The sequence below is a fragment of the Suncus etruscus genome, chromosome 3 (genome assembly GCF_024139225.1).
Source record: "Suncus etruscus isolate mSunEtr1 chromosome 3, mSunEtr1.pri.cur, whole genome shotgun sequence".
NCBI lineage: Eukaryota > Metazoa > Chordata > Mammalia > Eulipotyphla > Soricidae > Suncus > Suncus etruscus.
This window is the reverse complement of record NC_064850.1, coordinates 84124475-84147891: the sequence shown is the minus strand read 5'-3', so window position 1 is coordinate 84147891 and position 23417 is coordinate 84124475. Positions and strand designations below refer to the sequence as shown.

General features: G+C 39.4%; 1 protein-coding gene across 1 annotated transcript in view; it reads right to left on the bottom strand.

Moving 5' to 3' along the window:
- Positions 1-2969: 2969 nt before the first annotated feature.
- The window catches only part of TRPM3 (transient receptor potential cation channel subfamily M member 3), a 621182-nt gene continuing 600734 nt past the window's right edge, over positions 2970-23417 (bottom strand). Inside the window, 4 exon segments of the mRNA XM_049770922.1 lie at positions 2970-5650; positions 16620-16752; positions 18388-18587; positions 18701-18851. Of these exon segments, the coding sequence (XP_049626879.1) occupies positions 4195-5650; positions 16620-16752; positions 18388-18587; positions 18701-18851 (1940 nt within the window). The 3' untranslated portion in view covers positions 2970-4194.

The window sequence follows — 23417 nt, the reverse complement described above, 5'->3', positions numbered from 1 at the left end:
AAATAACAACTTGCCCACCACAGTTTGCAGGGCTGGTTAGAGACTGTACATCAGCTTATACAAATATTTTACAGGGTCTCTAGGGGTGTGAGAAAATTGAAAAGAGATCAGAAATAAAATATTCATTTACAAGAAAGCTAAATAACATGGAGTTGAGAACATAATTAATCCTTGTAACATGTGTTTATTGAATATTACAGATGTGTAAATAAAGCTGTCCTGTAACATTCATTAATATAATCACATGCTACTATAGTGCTGGGTTAAACACCAGTTATATATATGTTTAAATGGGTTTATAATATGACATTATTCAACATTTTGAATGGTATAGCTTATAGAAAACATTGTGAATGAATAGACAATATTTATCATGATTAAAGAAGTTAAACAGCCCAAACATTCAGGAGGATTAGGCTGTATGACCTCATAAAGTAGAATAAATGTACTATCCAGCGATATACCATAATATATTTATGGAAACCATCTTTTAAAATACATTTGAAACATTCAGAAAAAGATTAATTTTGTGTTTTCACAAATACTTTTTCCCCATTTGAATACTCTTATATAATTTTTAAAGGGGAATTTTCAAAGTGTTAAATAATATCCTAAACCTAGAAGCTTAGACTTTAAAAAATTCAGTTCTATAAAGTGCTGCATTCCCTATGCATTCACAAATACACATTTTGGCTTGGAGAAGTACACAAACTATTCATAACATTATACCAAGCTTTCCATCTTCTCATTCAAATCCATCAGGGAAGGGCTTTATAAATATAAAATATGTAGTCAATCAGAACATTTCCATGGCCATTTTTATAAAACATTCTTTTTTTTTCAAAAAGGAACAAGCAATTTAGAACAAATTATTACATATGGCAGTATATAAAAATTGGCACCTTAGATGATTAAACCAAAGCTATTACTTCCTTCAGCTCCCTATGACTTTATTTATGTTCCTCAATAAATTGCTTCTCATGAGCTGTTTAATTCATAGAGACAGGTAATTAACATCCCCTCGATCAGGGACATGGTGGAATAATTGAGCTGAACATAAGATGACTGTACAAGGCCATAGAATCAATGCCACATCAGTATGCAAAGAACACCCAAATGGAAAGAAATGGAATAAAACATAACACACATGTATGCATACAGAAAAAAATAAATGGCTCATGAAAGTTACACTATTATGTTTAATCATTTAAATTTTACTTCTATATTTCACACACTATACAAGAGATGTTTAAACTTCATTTTCATGCACAAGAAAAGAACCAGATATTCACAAGGTCAGGACTGTTAAGTGCTTTGTGTGCCAGTTCTTGGTATGTTCTCTCCAGAAATGATGATGAATGGAACCACTTTGTTCATCATTTCTTTTCCCCACTTGCAATCTGTTCCAGAATGAGGCCATGGAGGTGCTCTGATGTCCTTTTCTGTGGTCAAAGAATTATTATTTCATATCCTTCTTGGATCTTTCTATGGACTCTCTCAGAGAGCTTTCTGACTTTGTATGTGTGCTCATACTTAGAATCAACCAATTGTGAGGGTGCATATACAAAACTAGCAAAAACTTATCTAAAGAATAGAAATAACAAAAATAGTTTAAATTGCTGCTGAGATGGAGACTTCCTGAGGATCACAGATAAATAGTCTCAAATAAAGTGCCAGTTACAGTTCTATTGATTGTGAACAAACATGGCTCCTCTTCCTTATTCTCCATCATCATGAGGCCAGGGGTACATAGATCTTTTAGACTTATATTGCAACTTACTATATTTCATTTTTCCCCTCAAAGGGGGCCCCAGGACTTTCATCATATTCTCATAGAGATTGATGTCTTAAGGAAGTTTAAGGGCAATGGATTTATTCTCAAACTAAATATACATTAGTTGAGAAGACATAGCCAATATGTGTGTGGGATCCAATAAAAATATAAATATTTCTAGAGAAGTATTTTTGAGGGGCCAAGATGTTTGGTTCTGATTCACTAAAGTACCTTTGAGCAAAAAAGAACTTTATATGTGGCCTCATCACTATTTCTATACCTGAAAAGTTTGTTCAGAAGGATTTTTTTTTAATTATCAACTTTTAAGCTAGAGGTTTTAAGCTAGGAGCTAGAGGCTTTTGTCCATGAATTTACTTGATTTCATCTAGTAAAAATAGTAAAGTTCACAACTACAGCTAAACAAAAGAAACACAGGATTTTGAGCTGGAACATGAAGACATTTTTCAAAAAATTTTCTTCAGTTTTAAACCATAGTGATGCCATTAAGAATGCCAAGATTTAGATATCAAGGTTTCTTTTGGCAGATTATTCCAATTCTAGGTTCTGATCTAGAAGCTTATGCTATTCTTTAGTAGCTAGCTATACTATTTTCTGGTTAGAATTGCATATCTATGCAGATTGTACATGGTGGAGTCACTTTTTTGCAGAAAAAATCAAACTAAAGGAGAATCTGATGGTGTTTCTTGACTCCCTCAAACACCCCCGCCACAATAAAGGGCAGAAGGTAGGCACAGAGAGTCATTTTGGCAACTGTAGTTTGATACAAGGGAAAGTTAATTCCTGAATTACAGGGATTAAAAATTATAATTTAAATTTTTTTAAACAATATAATGAACTTATACTGTGGAACTCTTTAGATATTAAAATGTTCTTGTTATACCTCAAGATGATAGAAAAGCTCAAGTCTCTTAAGAAAGCTCTGTATCTTTTTATATACTATACATAAACATGTCTCTGTGTAAATAAATACACATTTATATAAGCAGTATATACTATAGATCTATTTTTATGGTTTATTTGATCTCTGTTTTACTATAATGTATCCTATAATGTATCCTTCTTATAGCTCTGTATAATATAAGAAAAATATTTATGGCATACCAGCAGCTGATGGCTTTGGGTTGATACCACATGCCCAGTCAATTCTAAAGTTATTTGTAATTGTAAAACTTCCTTAAAAATTACTTTGGAACATTTCCATAAAAAAGACATCAGCCCTTGAAAAACTCCAATTAAATTAATGGTGAGTCCTAAATGGCAGAACTCTAAGTATGAAAATATCCATATGTAACCAGAATTCATATACAAAATGGTCATGTGATGAATGGTATGAAAACTTGGCAGTTGTATCTTGGAAAGGCGCAGAAAACATGGTGAATTCATGCAAATAATGAAGATAACACAGCAAAGTAACAAATGACATGAAGGGTGAGAATAACTATATCCCATATTGTCAATTTTAGGTGAATTCTGCCCCATTTTTATTTTTAAAGTTTACTATCACAAATCAGTGAATGAATAGCTGCATCAATGGTAGGTGAAATACAAAATAAAATTGAAAATACAAAATTATTTAGTTACATTCATTCTGAACTTGCTTAACTAGCCTTGGAAACCCCCTGTATATTATGAACACTAGACATTCTTTTTAACATGAATTCTTCTTTCATTTTGATTGCAACCCCCAAAGGCATTTCTTTTCCATCATTTTCTTCAAAAGAGAGAAAACAGTGTGGCACCAGAAGTGAATATATAAGACAGGTGAACTAGGACTGTTACCTTGTTTTTTCTTTATAATGATCAATTACAGAAGTGTTGGCATGAGAAGGATGTAAGACGTTAGGTAGAACTGCTTGCTGCCGGCTTATACTGAATAAAAAGGATGCTCTTCATCAGTCACCAGTGATGGAGCCAATGTGAAAAGAAAACAGAATTGAAGTTTAGAATATCTCATTTGTATACTGGCTACTTTATTTTATTTTATTTCGCAATTTAGCCCTGCCTCCTAAAACTCTTGATAACAGTCCAAAACGCAAAGATGTCTCCTGGCCTGGAGCGTGCTTGAAGCCCCTTCATTCCCAGAGCTTGGCTTTCTGACGTGCCTTAGTGATGCACATTTACCCTTCTTCTCCCTCTCTCCCCACCCTGCCCATCCAACATCCTTTAAATCCCCTGCGTTGGGCACTGAGCCAGATCAAAGGTTTTCTTGACTGTTGGCTCAGAAGTCACCTGTTCGTGAACACTTTCCAAGGCATCGCTTGGTTTTTGCTCAACTACGAAATAAAGCAGGTTATGCTGCAATGAAGAGAAAGTGGTGGTGATCAGGGAAAACTGGGGGATAAGAACAGGGGTTGGCCGGATTCTGGATGGAGCCTCCTGCAATGCAGACCACACCGGTTCTAGTTGTGCTTGCTTTCAAAGCTGTGGAAAGCCGACGTTCTGGACAGTCTCCGCATGGACAGGCTGTCCCCTCTGCCTTCTGGCTTGGAGGACTTACTCCTCTGGAAAGGGTTTCGCAGGCTGGCCGTGTTCCGTGGCCTGTCGAGCCTGTCGCTGATGGAGAAGCTCTTCCTGGCGTGCGCATAGGACCCGCTCGGCTCCTCCGACGAGTAGCTGTTGGCGCGCTCAATCTTGGGCACGGTAATGTTGTTGGCCAGGGTGCTGCGCTGGGCGTCATCAGTGTCCTGCGAGGGGCCCTCTGGGGCACCCCTCGGGCCTTTGGGCTCATTCTCATCGCTGTCGGAACTGGGGTGGCTCAGCTCTGCCTCTCGTTCTGGGTGGCAGCACAGCGTGTCCTCCACTTTGCCCCCCAGGCCCCCGGGAAAGGCGGCTCTGTCAGCAATGGCCTGCGGAGCGTGGACACAGCGCGTGTCTATGCAGTCCGTGATGCTCGTGTATTCGGCTGTCTTCACGGGCACCCCGAAGTTGGCATAGTAGCTCCTGGGCGGGGAGAACATGAAGCTGTGCGACTTCACGATGGGCGCCTCCTCCAGCAGGAAGGGCGCAGCAGGCAGGTAGCGGCTGCTCTTGGACCGCTCGATGGTGTGGTACAGGGGCGGCTCCACATCCCAGGGGTTGTGGCCCTCGGGCAGTTGGGCATAGTCCGAAGAGAAGGATCTGGTGTCCAGGGAGGGGATGTCTTCGCAGTCGAGGCTGCGGCTCGGGGGCTGGTCACTGGGGGCGAGGGTGGCATAGGCACTGCTGGAGGGCGCCGTGGAGGCCAGCAGGGCGCAGAAACTTGGCTCCCCGAGCCCCAGGATGTTCACAGACGGGTCCAGCGGATCCATATCGCAGTGGAGCTCATCCATGGCCGAGACGTAGATGTCAATGCATGAAGACGGCCTCCGAGAGTCGGGGACGATGGCCAAGGTGTTGGCAGGGGCAGCAGGAGTTTTGGGTTCTTTCGCTACCGAGTGGGAACTAGTGGCCCGGTGCAGACTCAGGGACCTCTCTTTAAACAGACTCTCCAACTTGTCTACACCACCTTTGTCTTTCGCATTGACCGAATAAAAAGAATGGCTTCGCATACGGGGCATTAGGGTGGGAGAAGTTGGGGACATGGTCTCCTCACCTGCAGGGTCGATACTCTCTTGGAGCTTGAACGTGTTGCCCTCTTGGCTGTTGAAACTGCTCTGGCGGACGATGTAGGCTGCGTCGGTGCAGTCCGAGGAGGTCCGAGAGCGGATTTTGTTGGACTCGGCTCGCTCCAGACCCGTCAGACGCTCCAGGGCAGTGGCCATGCGCCCGACCAGGTCCTCAAGTTGAGCCAGGCGGATGTCCACGGTCTGCAGGGACGCCTTCATGCAGTGCTCTCTCTCGTTCACTTCCTCCAGCCGCATGGACATGTTCTCCACCCTGTACAGAGAGAGAGAGAGAGAGAGAGAGAGAGAGAGAGAGAGAGAGAGAGAGAGAGAGAGAGAGAGAGAGACGGACAGACAGACAGACAGATAGACAGAGACAGACAGAGAGACAGAGACAGAGAGACAAAGAGAGACAGAGAGAGACAGAGAGAGAGACAGAAAGAGAGAGAGAATGTCATTCAGAGAACCACTCTTTTGGGGGAAAGCCAGGCTTTATGGGACATGAAGGAGGGCATTGAGGCCCTAGGGCCTGCTGGGAGAAGGGGAGCTGCAGGAACACCGAGAGTCACAGCATCGGAATCTTTCTTAGCTGGAAGTTTTCAAGATTATGAAATGTAGTGTTTTAAACTACGACTCTACTTTTTCTTCAGTTAAACTGAATGCAAATCCCTACATTTTGGGGGAGGAGGATAGGTTTGGGCCACACACAGTGGTGTCAGGACTTGTCAGGTCTCTGCAATCAGAGACCATTCCTGGCTGGGCTCAGGGGACACTATGGGGTACTTGGATCTAACTCAGGTCAGTCAGTGCAAGAAAAGTACCTTATTCTTTGTACTATCTTTCTGGTCCCAGTGTAAAACCATATTTACTAGGCACATGTAGTAGTTCTGACTGAAATGGAGTATAACTGTATAACTAAAGTATAGCCTTTGAACATCCCTTACATTCTCATTCACTCCACCCACCCTTTTTAGCTGTGGCTTGGAGCAGACTTTAATGACCTAATAAGTTGATTGATCCTATTAGAGGAAAACTACAAAAGTGTTGCATTTTGATGACTTTACCTAGAAACTGCAATCGAATTTTAGGTCGCTATTTGATGTGATGACAGGAAAACATTGTATTTATTGTACTTGGTGGGTTGAGTTATTTTTATTTTGAATTTCTGTAATATTTTGGTATATACTTAGTTATCTTTTTAAAATTTATGACTCCAAAAGTTAATTGGGTTTTACTATCGAGCTAACTCATCTTTTATTAATAAAGAAAAATAAACATCAAGAAATTTAGCTAGGATTACATAAGTTGTTGGTGGCAAGTTCTGTAATGTACATCAAGGAGTAAATTTTTCTTCTGTCTCTCCAAGTAGCTGAACACATATGCCTTATATATATAGTTATTTCTAGCTGTGTTGACCCTCTCCCCAAAATATTGTTTTGTTTTATTTCTCATTCACACCTAATAGTATCAGGACTTACTCCCAGCTCTGTGCTCCAGGATTTTTGCTCCAGGATCACTGTAAATGTGGTACCTGGAATTGACCAAGGTAGGCCTCATGCAAGGCAAATGTCTTTTTGAGAAGAGAGGTACTATACCCAACAGTGCTCAGGGCTTACTCCTGGCTCTGAGATCACTCTATGTGGGCTCAGGGGACCATCTACAGTGCTGGGAATAGAACTTGAGTAGGCATGTGTGAGGCAAGTGCCATACCCACTGTACTATTGCCCAACCCTGAGTCTTAATCCCTGTGCTGTTTCTCTGGCCCCTCTACTGGACAGTTTTGAGGACATGGCACATCTCATAATCCTGTTTTTCTCTCTACTGGTACAATAGTACTTGCCAGGTGTGAATGTTCATTGACTCAATCACTGTTAGGAACTTGATTTCAGAGATCTAATTTAGGCTACTTGGATCTTGTGGACAAAGACAGAGACAACTTTTAAAAATTAAAATTTAAAAATTAAAATGAAACCTACTTGATCGATGGGAATGTTGCACTGGTGATGGGTGGTGTTAAAAAAAAAATTAAAATCGTGCTGTATTTGGACTTGCTCAACTTTGAAACTTGCTTAACTTTGAAAGGATAAACTAAAGCTGAATCATGCTTTAAATTCAATCTTCTACTTGTAAATATTCAAAGACAAATTTGGGGGAAATTCTAAATCATATTCATTCAAAATTTTTCTAGAGCAGAGGAAGATACCTTTCCTATCCTTTCCAGGTGCACATTCTATCCCATAATAAACCTACACGTGAAAAATATGCTTTACAAAGCATAGTGAGGCTTAGAACTCAGCCCTGCTTCTTCCCCACAGACCATATCACATTACTTTCATAAGAATACATCATATTTAATGCCAGGAAACATGAATGGTCAGTGGATTTTCCCCAGAAAGATGTCAGCTTTTTTTGTTTTATTCATTTAATTAATTAATTTATTTATTTAGTTTGTTTTTGGGCCACACCCGGCGGTGCTCAGGGGTTACTCCTGGCTGTCTGCTCAGAAATAGCTCCTGGCAGGCATGGGGGACCATATGGGACACCTGGATTCGAACCAACCACCTTTGGTCCTGGATCAGCTGCTTGCAAGGCAAAGCCGCTGTGCTATCTCTCTGGGCCCTTTTTGTTTTATTTATTTTTAATTATAAATAAATTAAGTCCTCTGCTATCAGGGTGAGACTGTGTGAGTCCCTGGCTCTGGGTAAACATTTCTGACTTAGAAACAACCCTATTTTCTCCATCCATCCTGCTCTTTCAACCTTAAGATTCTCTTTACCACTGATTTCACCCAGCTCAAAAATCTGGAATGCTTTCAAAACCCTTGATTTGGAGATTCTTTCACTTTTCTTACTCCTGCAGCCCATGATCAAACAAGTATCTCTTAGGGTCAAACCTCATTCTACCATCATCACTCAGGGTAGTGCTAAAACAAAAGCTTTTTCTTAACTGGAAAAGCTCATTCTGAAGGGAAATACAAGTTATAGCGCTTTCACATAGTTATGAGGTATTAATAGTTCAAGAAACAAAATATGGCAATAGTAAGTTTGTTTGCCTTGTATGCATTCATTCTGGTTCAATTCCAGGCATTATCATCCCTTTCTGAATACAAGATTTCCTTAAGAATAGCTCTTTGACCTTGTTCTGGTCATTATCTGAGTCATAAGCTTATATAGTGGCAATGGTAAATTATGGACAGGCCTGCTGGGACTTCTGCAAGTACACAGACTTCGTAGAATATGAGGGGAAGGTGACTTGTCACCCTATTTAGTCCCAGAGATTGCCAGGAGTGATGCCTGACTGTAAAATCAGGAGTTATTCCTGAGTATAAATAGGTATGCCCCAGAAAACAAAGGCAAATTAACAATAATACTATTGAAAGTTTAAGTATAAATGAGCTATGCCTCTGTTAAGCTATCTCTGGAAGATTTAAGCCAGGGATCTAAGAATTTAATGCTTGTGAATGGGCAGATCAAGGAAATTAGTGAAGCAAAGAGGTTATAAGATCAAAGCAAGGCTTTTCCAGTTACTAAAGAGCATGCCCAGCTCAAAAACATTTGGAATGAATCTGAACAATCTCTTTGAGCCATTATCCTAGCAACCCCCCCACACACCATTTTTTCTGAGCACATGGTGCCCAGGACTCACCTGTTTGCCAATTCTGCTTTAAATGAGAAAAGCACAGAAAATAATTTAGAGTTATAACTACCAGAAAATATATATAAACTCTAAGAAGCTATGGAAAATTAAAAGAAATACCAGGAACCTATGGTAGAAAAATATTTTTCTGATATTTATCAATTTCTGGGAGGTAGAAATTAGACAACAAACCTATGCAGCATTATGAAATTGCTTAATAGGTAATTAAGCAAATGCCTTTTTTTTTGAGAATTAAAAAAGGTAGGGTTAACTAACATAGGACTACATGAGTGAGACTGACACAGATGCACAATATTTCTGATAAGATATGTAGACTTTAGCAGGGTGGTTGACACTAGGCCAACTAGAAAAATGTGAATACTAGCTCTAGGATTATCTAAACTAGCCATATTTAGGGCAATAGAATGATCTTGCCTATAAGGTATTGTAAAGTTCTGTCCTGGTTCACTGGAATGCTAGTGAGTACTGGTGAACTATCTTGAAAGTAAAGTAGGTGAGCTTATTAAGGTAAAATGCCAGAAGATGATTATGAGAACTATATTTGACAATAAAATATGGATATATAGAGTTCTTAAGATGCTGAATAATAAGCTAAATGGAAAATAGAAAGAATATTTTATAGAAATGAATGTTAATCAGAAGATTTTAATCAGGACACTTCACAGGAAGAGGTTTACGGATATTTGAATCAGTTCATGTGAAAAAATTTTTGTTTTATGTATTTTTGAGGGAGTATGGGAAAATATCCCATATTGGTCAAGGATTATTCCTGGCTCTACATTCAGAGATCACTCCTGGAAGGGTTCAGAGCACAATATGTGGTACTTCTGATAGAACTCAGATAGGGCATGTGCAAGGCAAGTGCTATAACCATTGTACTTCTTCCCCAAAGCCCTGGTTATATTTAATCTAAGGCATACTCAACCAAAGACATTATTTGGATGTTGTGAGTACAGTGCAATTTTACAAGGAAGATATGTATTATTCTAGACATTTTACACCATTTATTGAAAGTGGAATATCAAATGTATTTTTTGTTTGTTTTTTGGGCCACACTCCCAGTGACACTCAGGAGTTGCTCCTGGCTATGGGCTCAGAAATTGCTCCTGGCTTGAGGGACAATATGGGACGCTGGGGATTGAACCAAGGTCTGCCTTTAGTCAGCTGCTTGCAAGGCAAATGCCCTACTGCTGCGCTATCACTTCAGCCCATATCTCATGTATTTTTATCTCAATCACTTTAAATATTCTATGTCTAGGTATAATACTTCATTTTATATATAGGAACATGGGCTCATAGGAGTTAAGTAATGTGTAAGATCATATAGTTTCTTCAAAATTAGCATTAATATTTTATTATATTCTGTTCTTTTTCTTATAATATGCAAAGAACTTTTCATGCAATTAAATTCTATGAGTATTCGCTCGGCACATAGGAGATTCTCAAATATAGAATATTAATGAGCAAAGGAATCAAATCTAAGCTCTAATTATAACATTAGAATGAATTTCTGTTTTGGTGCATTTATAGTGACATTGACCATTAAAAGTGCATGTTGAGAAAGCAAGGAAACTAGTAGGAGTTCTAATAGAAAGTAAGTATTTAGGGGCTGGAATGATACTACAGTGGGTAGGGCATTTGCCTTGCACATGGCTAACCTGAGCTTGATCTACAGTATCCTTATGGTCCCCTGAGCCTGCCAGGAGTAATTTCTAAGCACAGAGCCAGGAGTAAAATCTGAGTGCCACTGGGTGTGGTCCAAAACAAAATTACAAAGAAAGTATGAATTTAGTTAAAAGATATTGAAATATCCTTTATTGATATTGAGATATTGAACATGAAGTCACCATGTTCAAACTGGACCAGCTCACTCTTTTCTCAAATGAGATATAAAAAAAAGCGATAAAAAATTATGGCTACACCACATCATGCAGCTGAAAGCTGGTCATCTTGGAAGGAGATGGTGGGCCAAGCCCTTGCCCTGCTGAAGCCAGGATTGCTTGCTTCCATCACCCAGAATCACCATTTTCCTGATGGATCTGCTTCATCACTGACCCTCTTTGATTCCCTTTGGGTATACCAATCTGACCACACTTCAGGAATACCAGTTTAAAGGATGATATTATCTGGGCTTTTGGGGGGCAAGTGTGGGCACCCTCCCCTTATATCATTCTTCCAGGAGGCCTTCCAAGTAAGTACACAATCTTAAAATATTAGTAATAGTGCTTTGAATTTCTAGACAACTTTGTTTAATGTTGCCAACCCTAAAGGACATCCCAGTTTAACAGACTGTACAGTTAACAAGAGCTTACTAAACTTCTGCCATTATATTAATGATTTCATTGGGGATACAATGATTTTCAAAATGTGTTTGCTACTTTTTTCTTTGTTTTTCTTTTTCCTCTTCAGTTTTTTATTTTTCTTTTGATATTTTTTTAAATAATATTGCTTTCACTAACCTGGAAACAAGTGTAGTATGATCAACTATGTCAACTATGAGATACATTTTCTTAAATAAATAATAAAAAAGATTTTAAATATGTTTTGAAATAAAGAATACTTGAAAAATATATGACAAAGTTGGGATAGGTATGATAGTGATCTTTACATATATAAAACATTGTAGCTGGAGTAACAGCACATTAAGTAGGGCACTTGCCTTGCACAAGGTAGGCATGGCTTCAATCACAAGTTCTCTATATGGCCCCCTGAGTCTGAGATGTGGTTCCTGGGCACAGAGTTAGGAGTTAATCTTGAGCACCATTGAGTATGTACCCCAAAACACATAATAAACAAAACAAATAATAAATAATATTTTTAGGGAGAAAGGAACTTAGTGTACTTTGTTGCATTTTCTGATAAATTTGATATCTCAAAGGCTAGAGATATAGTGCAAAGGTTAAGGTTTGCTCTAGGTGAAATCTTGGGTAACACATGATTCCCTGAGCACTGCCAGGAGCAGCCCCTGAGCATCACTGTGTGTGGTCCAAAACATATGATTACAAGGAGTAGGATACAAAGAAGTTATATAAGGAAAGTGATAAAAAGTCTTGGGCATTTTTAGCAATTAAGGTGAGTAAATTTATACATAATAATCATAAAAATTAACACAATTTTGTTCTGCCTCATGAAGTCTTTTTTAATTTGGTTATATTTTAGACAGAATTGTGTGGTTCTGTTGGATGAAGACAGAAAAAAAGACAAAAAAAAAAAAAAAAGACTAGTATTGCCAACAATTTCTATCATTTCCAGTAGATGGCCAATAGAGGTTGGGAGCAACTAGATTATATAAGTAAAAATAATTTTTTTTTCTCCAGTGAAGCAAGACAGTTTTTTATTAAACAAAACTTCCTTAGAAAGATATAAGGAAGAAGAAAAAAGAAAAGATATGTTCTAAAGAGAAAAAGAGCCTGAAAGAATAAGCAAACAAGCAAAAATACAACAAAAGAACAAATGTTCAAGAAAAATACATGAACTTGAAGAGCAAGCCCCAGGTGGAATTTTTATGTCTCCACTCCCCATCCCAGGCCCTGCTTATGGTACTTAGTAAATTGCAGGATCAGGTGCTTTGAAAAATAGCTACTTTGGATACAAGTGTTATGTACACAAGAGATCTCTAGAACTGTGTCCAAGCTTATGGTGCTAAATTTTGTATTCCACACAGTGCACAATTCTGTGTCATCTTTGCATTTAGACTTTTATCTTGTCTACAGGGTTCCATCAGTTGTTCTCAAAGTTTGGTTCCTGGAGCCACAGGATTAGCATCAGCACCTGTTGAAACCTTGTTAGAAATGCAAATTCTCAGGCTCCATTCTGGTTGTAGTGAATAAGAAACTGGTGCTAGAAGTAGTAGAAAATACTCAGATACCAACTTTGTATTATAATAAGACCTCTTGATGATATTGAGGCTCCAAAAGTTTGTGAACTACTAGCTCAGATATTCCTGGTTATTCCTATATCTGGTGTGTTTTGAAACAATATGAATAGATTTCTTTATGACACAATTTTGTCTTGGGGAACTCGCTGACTGTCATATTGCCTGATGCATTGAATGCCCAATGTGCTTGGGTTGAAACAGAACTGAGCTCATCAAAGACAAGGAGCACTGAATCCAATAGACCAGAACTTTTCTATATTAATCAGTCCAAACATGATTAGATATGAAGTCATTTGACAATGATGCTTAATGATTAAAACTCTGGTTATTTTATCATAATTAGAGAAATGGCAACTTAAAGTGGAGGGCATTGGTTACTCATTCAATAATTAAATTGCCTAAATGTATTAGGGTCATCACAATATAGGAAATGGCAAAGACTGAGGTAAAGGTTAACAACAAGAACATAGATGTCAACAGCATCATAGATGTACTAATTTAACTAAATACACTTTTGGAAAATTGGAAAAGATAATTGTTTTCAGAATCAAGTTACTCCAAGGTATTAATAATACCCCAAGTATCACTGAATATGATTTAAGGTACTATTTGAGTATAAAATATGATTTAATAATGACCAATTTAAACATGACTATAAAGATAAATAATTTAAATTTAGAACTTCTTTGTAATTCTATAAAAGATTCGATAAATAAATTGTGTTCTAATGATAATGGTATGGGGGAGAGCAGATAGTCATCAAGGAAAAAAAATGCCTCCCCAAATCTTGTAGCAGAGTTATCTTTTTTTTTTTTTTTTTTTTTTTACGTCACACCCGGCGGTGCTCAGGGGTTACTCCTGGCTATCTGCTCAGAAATAGCTCCTGGCAGGCACGGGGGACCATATGGGACACCGGGATTCGAACCAACCACCTTTGGTCCTGGATTGGCTGCTTGCAAGGCAAACACCGCTGTGCTATCTCTCCGGGCCCCAGAGTTATCTTTTAATATATTTATTTTTGGGGCCACACCCAAGAATGATCAGGAGTCACTCCTGGCTCTACACTCAAGAATTACTTCTTGCAATGCTCTGGGGACTATGCAGGATACAGGGGATTGACCTGGGTTGGCTGCATGCAGGGCAACTGCCCTACCTGCTGAATTAGTCCCCTATCACAGCCCCCTTTTAATTAAAAATATTTCTGAATTCATATCTCTGCATTATGACTTATTTAATTTAAAGGAAAAATTAAATACCAGCCTATATGCAGAAAACTTTTGTAAATTGAATATAATGTACCTGTCTGAATATATCTATCAAATGTATACAGTCAGTAACTTCCCCTGTCAGTTGGTTCAGAAAAACCATGTGCCAAACATTGTGAGAGATAGGTGCAAATATTCTCTTCTTTCCTTTCACCTCTGCTCTCTCATGTACCTCATGGTGTTTCTGTTGTGAAGAGTGTGACTCTAGTATATAAAAAAAATTATATTTTTGTTATAAGTTTCAAAACAAATCTAAACAATACTACACCACAAAACAAATAAACAATAAGACAAACAAAATACTCCTCTCACTATAGAGAAAAGTAATAGGAGTAGAAGGAGGCCTGGGCTTAATTTTCGATCTCTGTCATCTACCCATGCTTGGTTGTGAGATCTCCATGGTTCCAGAAGGTCAGCTAATATCTAGGCTCCTGGAAGGGTAGACTGACCAGAACTCTGATCTGGATTTCTGGAACTTGCTCACAGTGTTACCCTGTTTGAGAACGTGACTTTGTAAGTGCCCAGAGAAAATTATAACTTGGGGAAAGTGTTATCTTGAAATGTTTCCAGGTACCAAGTATGAGATTCAGGAGTAGCCCTTATATTTCCTTTTTTGTTTTTATCCAAAGAGAATTGCTATATCTTCACAATAGGTTTGCATAATCTTCTAATCCCATCTCTCATGCTAATTCCCAGAGAAGTTTTTCTCCTATCTCAACCTACCTTCTTCCATCTTTCTTTCCTTTTAGGTCTGTAAGTTTCTAAATTCCAAAAGTATTCTACATGCTCCAGCACATATCCCTTGGCAATACTTCTGAACAATAAAAATGGTGGCCACCTAGCATAATTTTCTGGGAGCCACAGAACTATACGCACATTAATAAATAGCTTTTTCAAGGCTTTAGAATGAGATTTTCAGATGTATAGCTCCTTCCTTTGTTTGCCAGGAAATTGCTTCACACAATATCATCATAAAATGCTCTCCTTTTCAATGACAGATGTGTATAAAATCTGTGCTTGGCTTCAAACTATTAATTTTGACCAAGCACCTATGGATACAATCACACCCAGGCATAAGCATCTATGCCTACTTATCTAGACTGCATTGTCTAAGGAAATAAAGGGTCAGAAAATGCCATTTATATAATTTTTTAAATCACAAGATATTATATAAAATGGAAAAGCAAACAAAATGTCATTTTATGAAATTTCATTTCATGAAAACTAGATAAAATCTTATAAGCCTGACTTACATCAACTAAAGTCATTAATATATGATTCACCCTTGCTATTTATAATTTGCTTCTGCCATCTTTATATTGCAAATACTGAAAATTTAAAGTTCTCTCAATTATTTGTAAAACTTTAGTATTCTTGATAATAGTAGCTTTCACATGCCAAGTCTTGAACGTTACAGAAAAATGAGAAAGTGAAAGAGTTGTAAAGATTATTTGCTTATACTAGATATATTACACATAAAAGGTCCCTTTTCTTTATTTTAAGATTTTTCTCATAGGCTTGGTGGCCTGCAAAACTATATTATTAGATATTAGCTGATTAATTAATTAGGGCTTTGTCTACATCTAGCATAGCTCAATGATTACATCTACTGTGTTATTGAAGATCATACAATGCTGGGGGAGTGAACCAGGGTCTCCCATAAAAAAAAGCATGTGAACTAGTTTTTTGCTTAGTTCCTTAGGCAAAATTCTTTTAAAGGTATAGAACCATTAGGTAAACACCTGCGTTTATCATTACCTTTCTTACCTATTAAGAAAAAAAAGTAAAAATAATTTAAAAAATAGTGTCAAACCCAACCATTATACTCAGTTCACATTCCTCTTCCTGTTTAGCCTGACATCAGTGAATGTCCATATAAACTAGAATTATTTTACCCTGGGGAGAAGATGCTTCAGGATACAGCTAACACCTTAGATCTTTGAGAAGACTTTGAATTAGGCGGGTTTCTTTTGGTTTTTATCTGATCAGAGTTTCCTGTTTTTGTTCTTTGTTCTTTCTTAGAGACTCAACAATCTCCAGTGTTTTAAGAGGGTGATTATAGGGGCCGGGCGGTGGCGCTAAAGGTAAGGTGCCTGCCTTGCCTGTGCTAGCCTTGGATGGACCGCGGTTCGATCCCCCGGTGTCCCATATGGTCCCCCAAGCCAGGAGCAACTTCTGAGCACATAGCCAGGAGTAACCCCTGAGCATTACCAGGTGTGGCCCAAAAACCAAAAAAAAAAAAAAAAGAGGGTGATTATACTGTCACATAGTAGAGATGTTTAGGATCTCCAAGTCTGGAAATTTGATTTGTAGACAATATTCTTTTCTCTCACCAGATCCATGATGTCTTGGATAATAAAAAATTAGTGCAATAATCTTTCTTTTATGTGAATGGGTAAACAGAATGATTGAGAATATTCTATATGCCTTCCCACATAACACACCTTTCTGAAGTCACTCGTATCCTTTCATCATTGGAAGAGTTGAATCGGTCATCCTTTTCTCTAAAATATTCCTCTATACATTGCTCTTCAAAATCATGTACTTTCTTAAGTTCATCATCAGTTATGAAGAGTTCTGTGGAGGAAAAGAAGGTTTGTGAGGGAGAAAAGAATAGACAGTGATGTCTAAGTTGTGAACCTACTGATAGTCCTTGTATAAATTAAGATTAGGAAAAGGGGCCTATAATTTTCCAGCATTACTGTCTGGAAAGAAATCGAGTGTTGGTTGTCATGTTAAGGAAATAAAGAAAATCTGCAGACTTAGAGAAGCAGTTTATTAGAGGGATTCAGTGTCAAAATTTAGATGCAGTAGTTATTACAGGGGACTAATTATCAGACCTTCATCAAAGGCTCCTGTTCAGAAAGATTTAGTGTAGGTGGTCTAGCTGACACACTGAGAACCATATAATCACTTGTTTTTATGGTACTAGATTTCCATTGGTTCTCAGATGTGAGTGGTTCCCAAAGGACATTTAGGAATCCACAGGAGTTTTTAATATAGAGGGTAAAGAGCTAGATGTGCTAAACCTCCTGCAATGTGCGGACAATTTTACACAGTGAAAACTGCACCATCCCAAGGCCAATAGAATCTCCTTTTAGAAACACCCCTGTACAAATAAGACAAATAGCAAAGCCTTCTATTTTGGTCTGTGAATGATTAAAAAGTAGAATTGATTTCCTCATGAAAAACAGAACTTCTAGGGAAAATGGTTAAAGCCTAAAACAATGACAGGCATGTACATAATAGAGGAAAAAAAAACCTACTCAACTCAAATCAACTTAAGCAATAACACATACTGTAGCCAAAGTATCATTGTGTATCTTTATGAAGACTGTGTGCTGTGGGGAACCTATGAATGTTAAGAAAATTAGAAACTATGAATGATGTAAATAGCTTTTCTGGAGTCTCACTTTCATCTTATTAAGAAAGAAGTAAGACTAGGATTGGGATATAGTACAGTAGAGCTAGCACATATGTCTAACATGGACTTGATGGAGGTTCCATAACAGACACCAATTGGATTCCTGAGCAGAGCTGAGTGTAGCCCTGATTGTATCCAGAACCACAGGGCCTAAACTACACTAGCATTGAACTGACAGCCCAAGGAATTTGAGTATAGCTAAGGAAGGAAGGAAGGAAGGAAGGAAGGAAGGAAGGAAGGAAGGAAGGAAGGAAGGAAGGAAGGAAGGAAGGAAGGAAGGAAGGAAGGAAGGAAGGAAGGAAGGGAGGGAGGGAGGGAGGGAGGGAGGGAGGAAGAAGGAAGGAAGGAAGGAAGGAAGGAAGGAAGGAAGGAAGGAAGGAAGGAAGGAAGGAAGGAAGGAAGGAAGGAGGAAGAGAGGGTGGAAGGGAGGGAGGGTGGGAGGGAGAGAGGGTGGGAGGGAGAGAAGGAGAGAGAAGGAGAGAGAAGGAGAGAGAAAGGGAGAGTGGGAGGAATAGAGGAAGGGTGGAGGGAGGGAGGGAAAAAGGAAGAGAGGGAGGGAGAAAAAGAGAAAGAAAAGAGAGGAGGAAGAAGGAAAAAAAAGAAGAAAATGTTAGACTTTAGAATGTGCTATCAGTCTCTACCATATTTTTTTTTCAGGTCTAATTCTCACTATATTCTTTCCTCTGAATCTCTAGAGACATCTGCTAAAATGCAGGAAGAACCAAGAGACCATAGTGTAGTGTAGGACTGTCAGCAAGAGGCAGGAGGAATTTCTACATTGTGCTTACTCAGGCCATAGTCTCTCTCATCTGGGTCACTTTCATGTTTCCGCCACCGGCAGCACAGATGCTGGAATATCATGGTCATATGGCTGAAGATGATCAGAGGTGGAGGCAGAACTGGCCTTTCATGGAAAGTCATGATGAGCTGATACCTCTGAAACTTCCACACTTGGTTGGATATTGATTTGACCTCAAAGAAAGTATTGCTGAAACGAAGAGCACAGAGTGAAGTAGAGGCACCTTGCTATTCTGGGAGGCATCTCCCATGTACCCCATTCCCCCACCTATTCCCTGGCTCCTCTAGAATGGCCCCACTTACTTAAATACTGCGATGAGCAAGTTCACCAGCAAGATATTGGCCACGAGAAGGTAGCAGGCCATGATGGCTGGCACAATCCATGCACCTGTTTTGCAGGGAGGCAGCTGGATTATTTTACCATCTTCCCGGGTCTCATTCTGTCCACATGGAGCTGAAGGAAGCAACACAGGCATGAGATGAGGAAATGAAAGAAATATTCAAATGAGAAAGTTTGGTTTGTGTTTCTACGATGAAGGAAAAACACAGCCATCTCATAACAAACAGAGCAACAAGTAATTCCATTAAAAGCCAAAGAGAAAAATGAAAGCGTCATGAATATTCCAAGGAGCTGGAGGTGGTGCGCACAGACCCACTTGCCCACTTTGTCCCTGTCCCCAGACACTGCCAGAGAGCATTGAGGGGTATTTAGGAAACCTGCTGTGGGTTTTCTTGGGTTCTTCTCAGAGAAGTCTCCTGGTCCTATGGAGTTACTTTCAAAATGTGCTATGGAGGCAAGAGTGACATCTGGGGGAATCAGCAGTATTGGGATCTATTGACATGGCCCTATGGGACATGGCCAGTTAACATTGAACAGCTGTTTTTTCTTGCCAGGTTCAAATTGAAGGCTCTCAGCTAAGGACCTGATGTCTCCATGCAGACAGGTCAGCACAAAGCCATGCCCAGGAGCTCTGCAGAGCATTTGTTTTCCTGGGTGCTCCTGATGGATGCCATTTCACTAGGGTGACTGTGAGGGTTGTTGGGGAAGGTTTGAGGAATCTTTGGCCACCTTTTGCTCCTCAAAAAGCATTGCCATTCTAAGAATATGCCTGTTACAGTGCAAGGAACAAATGGGAAAATTATCTAGGGGTGAAGATGGGGGTAAAGAAGAAGATGGTAAAGGACCAGGGGGAACGAGTAACTTTTTGATGGGGTGTGCTTGGAGTTTCTGGAGAAAAGATGCTTGACAAAGATTTTAAGAGCCAAAAGGCATAGGACCCAGCCCAAGCCCTTTGGTTCTCAGGGATAGGCCTGTCCTCCCCTCAGCTTGGTTTCAAAAGAGAGTCCTATAAGATTTGTTTAAGGAGGAAGCCAAGTGGTTGTCAAAGGCACATTTTGAAGATTTTGAAAGAGTTGAAAAGCTGACCTAGAACCTTCTGAACTGCAATAGCTGGCAAAGTGAGTCTATTCTTTTTCTCAAGTATTCTTGCTACTGGGCTGTGCTTTCAATTCTTGGTCTCCCACCTTGAAGAATTTGGTAGGACATTAAAAATAACAATGATGGGTACTGCAGGGAGAATATAGGGGTTTAAATGTTTTTCCTTGCATGCAGTTAACCCCAGCTCAATCCTCTGTACTTCATATGAGTTCTGGAGCACTGCCATAGGGGAATCTCTGAGCACAGGGCTAGGAGTAAGCCTTGAGAACTGTTGGGAATGGCCCCCAAATAAAAACCACAATACTAATGTTTGGGGACCACGGAGATGCCTCAAAGAGGTGATGTGCATGCAAGTGGCTCCAAATTTAATACCCGCTACTAAGTAGCTCCCTGACATCACCAAGTATTAACTGCCATGCTCAGCTCCACTTCCCAACACCCATCTACCACACGTATACACTGTGTGTATAGCATAATATCAATGCAATGACTAGGCTCAACCCCCAACTGGTATACTGCTGAGTCAATTCCTAGTGGGAAACAGTTGCCAGGCTCTGAGTACAGCTGAGAGGCCCTCCATTTATTTATTACTTTAAAACAATCAATGTCAGTAGAAAGACAGATTAATTATGGAGTCCTGGATGGTTGTGAATAATGGTGAGATGGATGGAGGGTGAGGCTTTTCTCCTCTAGTCCACGGGTCTGAGGGTTCACGGTAGCCACGAGGAAATAATCCACAGACAGGTTTCAGGAGACATCAGCCTTTTGCAAGGCCCTAGCCCAGTGGTCGGCAACCTTTTTTATTCAATTGAGCCAAATCTCGCCAAACCACGATTAAAATTTATTTTGAGAGTCACACAGGGCACGCACTGACAGAGGCTAGGAGCAGAGTCCTGATTCCTGGAGCGGCCGCCAGGCACACAGAAGAGCCAAATTAAAAGTGTAAAGAGCCACGTGTGGCTCACTAGCTGCAGGTTGCCGACCACTGCCCTAGGCAACAGTTGTGGCTTCTATAATAACCTTTTATGCTGGATTCATAATCAGCCCTGCATTCAACATGTTTCTTCTCCCTCAATCTTGCCAGCTCTCCTCTCTTGCTGAATCTCTCTCAATCCATCCTCCAAATCCCCTTCCTGCTCCTCAGGTAATCCTCTTGATACCTCTCAAAGACCCCTCCCAGAAATAGACAGTTCTTACTATTAGGTAAGATTACACAGAAAGAATGAGGGATGGAGGTAACATTGCACACTCTATGTCAATTAGCAGAACAAAACTGATGATAGTGATGCCAAGTCATACGTCTTTTTAAACTCACTCAGTACTTCTCAGGTGCAACTAAAGTGAGTCCATTTATGCTGTAAAAATTATGGAATTCTGAGAGGGCACCCTTGGCAGTGCTCAGTTTTTACTCTTGGCTCTGTTCTTAGTGGTCATTTAAGAGAGGCTTGGAGGACCATATGGTTTGTTCTGGGGATCAAACTAGAGGCAATCACATGAAAGGCAAATGTCCTATACACTGTACTACTGCTCCAGACCCTCAAAACTAAAAAATTTGGGGGATTGAGGTTTTGGGCCCACCCTGCTGTGCTATAGAGATACGCATGGTTCTGCACTCAAGGGCTGCTCCTTGCAGTGCTTGGTAGACCACACAGTACCAGGATCAAACCGGGCCTCATACATGCAAAAGATATGTTCAGCCTATTATAACTTAAATAAGTTTGTAAATTTATCCAATGGTTGACATGTTCTTAATTTTAGAATGGATCTTTACTATAAGACTGCAGCATCTTGTTTTGTTATTATTGTTTCTTATGTTTTTGCTATGCTTTGAGGCTGAGAGTGTTGACTCAGGATCTTTCACCTGCAAGCCATGTGCTTCTCCACAGAGTCATATTTTCTGGTTTCATGGTCAGAGAAAGATGGCCAGCATGATTTCTTGTTTTCTTCCTGCAAGTTCAGTGGGTATTGGAATCAGGTCTTTCAAGGAACCAGCATTCTTTTTGTTCATTGGCAGCCATGGCACTAACTATCCCCCAAAGAGCCCTGGAATCAATCCTATCCTTTCTGCTCTTGAAAAGCCCCAGTGACAGAACCACCCACCTCATTTAGCACTGGCTCCAAAAGAAAATTGAATTTTGATTGTGACTGCTCCTGAGTCACCTCTTGCTACTTCCTGCCTCTCTCCTACAGAACAAACTGGAAGTTTACCTTGCAATTCCTAGATACCTCATGTTCTCCTACTTCCTAAATGAAATCCATGCTACTTCTTTTGTTTCCCGAAGCTTCTCTGACACCTTGCTTCCACTGCCATTCTTCTCAATTTGCAGAGCTCACTTAGTTTTCTAAAGTACATACATTCAAGTTCACTTCCTTGCTTTCTACTTCTTTAAGCAAGGAATGGCATACCGTATTTGCTGGTGCATAAGACGACCCTTCAAACTATGAAAAACTTCCAAAAAGTCTTAAAAGTAAGTTACTTCTTAAAAGTAAGAGGGGTGCAGATCACTCATCCCTGAAGCTGGAACAAGTTTCAGCATGCCGTATACCAGCATATATGACTCCCGACTTTTAGGAAGTTTTTCATGGGTTGAAGGGTCGTCTTATACGCTGGCAAATATGAGGTAAGTATTGATAGTGATTCTTTTTCCTAGCTAATCTCCACTCAGATTTTTTTCAGTTGTTTTTCAACTATGTTTTGGCATGGAGACTTATGTATTGGCTGATACAGTTTTAATTTTAGCAGAATTCTGCTAAATTAATTTAGACAAAGTCTCTACTCTTATTATCTGACCACCATTGATATCTAATCAAGTTTTTTTTTTCCTTTACCAGCCATGTCCTTAAGATATCTGATCACCCTAGTCTGCTTTTAGAAGAATCTTTTTTTTCCTGGTTTTTGGGTCACACCCAGCAGCTCTCAGGGGTTACTCCTGGCAGGCTCAGAGAACCATATGGGATGCCAGGATTTGAACCACCATCCTTCTGCATGCAACACAAATGCCCTACCTCCATGTTATCTCTTTGGCCCAGAGAAGAATCTTTTTAACTTAATTTTCTCAAACCACCCCTATGACCTTTGCTTGAATCACCTTAATGACCATGTTTATTCCTCCCCCCATTTTTATTGAATTCCGGCACTATTACTGATAGTTTCAAGTATGAATGGATCCTTCTACACACCCATCACAGAGTGCCTGCTTCCTTTCACCAGTGTATCAGAGACTCTTCTCACAAATAATGATAGAGAAGAAATAGACATTAAAAAATTCCATTCACAATAGTTCCACAGAAACTCAAATAAATGGAGCCAACTTAATTAAAGATGTGAAGGATCTAAACAAAGAAAACTACATAACATTGTTCAAGAAATAAAAGAGGACACAAGGAAATGGAGACACATACCCTGTTAATGGATTGGGGTTGGGATATTAACTTTATTAAAATGGCAATATTCCTCAAAGAATTGTACAGATTTAATGCAATTCCTCTAGGTATATCCATAACATTTTTCAAAGAAGTAGATAAAAAACTCCTGTAATTAATTTGGAACAATAAACACCCATGAATAGCTAAAGCAACCCT